A 1,414-nucleotide genomic window follows, 5' to 3' on the forward strand; every position below is an offset into this window, starting at 1 on the left:
GCCTAAAAAAATTTTTTTTTGATGCCAACTTTGGGGTGTCTATCTCTTATAGTTTAGGAGATATTCGCGATTAAAGATTTGCATACAAAATATGCCTAAAAAAAATTTTTTTTTGATGCCAACTTTGGGGGGTCTATCTCTTATAGTTTAGGAGATATTCGCGATTAAAGATTTGCATACAAAATATGCCTAAAAAAAATTTTTTTGATGCCAACTTTGGGGGGTCTATCTCTTCTAGTTTAGGAGATATTCGCGTTTAAAGATTTGCATACAAAATATGCCTAAAAAAATTTTTTTTTGATGCCAACTTTGGGGGGTCTATCTCTTATAGTTTAGGAGATATTCGCGTTTAAAGATTTGCATACAAAATATGCCTAAAAAAATTTTTTTTTGATGCCAACTTTGGGGGGTCTATCTCTTCTAGTTTACGAGATATTCGCGTTTAAAGATTTGCATACAAAATTTTAAGACTTTGCTAACCTCTCTTAACTTAAAATTATATTTCAGCTAACTTCAGATTGCTACAGTGACGCCATTTTTACCCTGAAGTTGTCAGCCCTGCGTTTGTGACAGTTCACCCTTAACCACGTGTGAGAAATTTTAATAAATTAGAAAGTGTTTATTGTGCATAAAGTTTATCTGTATCTTTATTCATCGAAGCTAAACCTAGAATTTAAGATTTTTTTGGTCATTCGAGCCGGAAATTAAACACATTAAATATTTCAACAAGCAGCTGATGCTCAGAAGCGTAAAGGTTCATTAAGCTTTTCTAAACTAAGTGTCTTGCTGTAGTCTTTTTGACATTTTAGGACTATTAGGCATGGAGTCTAGCTCAATCTTTCTTCTTCTGAGAAGTTTTCAAATCTATTGCTAGACCTAGAGATCATTCCCAAAATATTTCCACATAGGATCATGCAGTTATTGGTGTACAAGCCAGCATTCCCAGTGAAATGGTTCTTTTGGCCGGGACAAAAGTTAGTTACATAGAAAATCCCCAGATATCTAACCTGAAAATCATGCGGCAAATCCTCCATTGTGATGTCATTCTCAATGTGTTCGGTTAAGATTTCGTCAACTTTGTAAATCCAAATTTGCAAATTAGATACACGACCCTCACTCGTTTGAGCCTCACTAACAGCCTGTTCCAGCATCTGTCCCCGTTGTTCAGCCTAAAATAGAGGACGATCACATTGGGAGAGGGAGATTCATGCAGCCAGGGATTCATGCTCAATGCAAGTGCAAGATGGGATATTCATTATTTTTTCTTTTAAAAAGAAATATTTACCTGATGCTGTAGCTGATTCCATCTTTCGACAACAACATGAACTTCATCTGTGATGGCTTGAGCCATGAATTGAAGATCAACTAGTTCCTTTCCTATCTCCTGAATCTTCTCCAAACGCTCATCTGAGTG

General features: G+C 35.8%; 1 protein-coding gene across 1 annotated transcript; it reads right to left on the reverse strand.

The window, feature by feature from the left end:
• Positions 1-827: 827 nt before the first annotated feature.
• LOC129809161 (dystrophin, isoforms A/C/F/G/H-like) lies at positions 828-1,408 on the reverse strand. Its single transcript, XM_055858972.1, has 2 exons — positions 1,286-1,408; positions 828-1,169 (listed from the first exon to the last, which is right to left on the reverse strand). Exons 1-2 carry the CDS (start codon positions 1,349-1,351, stop codon positions 828-830), a joined length of 408 nt encoding a protein of 135 aa, XP_055714947.1. The 5' UTR covers positions 1,352-1,408.
• Positions 1,409-1,414: the final 6 nt, after the last annotated feature.

The sequence above is a fragment of the Phlebotomus papatasi genome, unplaced genomic scaffold, assembly GCF_024763615.1.
Source record: "Phlebotomus papatasi isolate M1 unplaced genomic scaffold, Ppap_2.1 HiC_scaffold_383, whole genome shotgun sequence".
NCBI classification, from domain to species: domain Eukaryota; kingdom Metazoa; phylum Arthropoda; class Insecta; order Diptera; family Psychodidae; genus Phlebotomus; species Phlebotomus papatasi.

Bases quoted from the DNA above. Each gene is read 5' to 3' on its own strand.
- LOC129809161 (XM_055858972.1), bottom strand. From the start codon at position 1,351: ATGGCTCAAGCCATCACAGATGAAGTTCATGTTGTTGTCGAAAGATGG. The intron at 1,170-1,285 runs GTAAATATTTCT...CCTCTATTTTAG, and splicing joins GGAATCAGCTACAGCATCAG to GCTGAACAACGGGGACAGAT.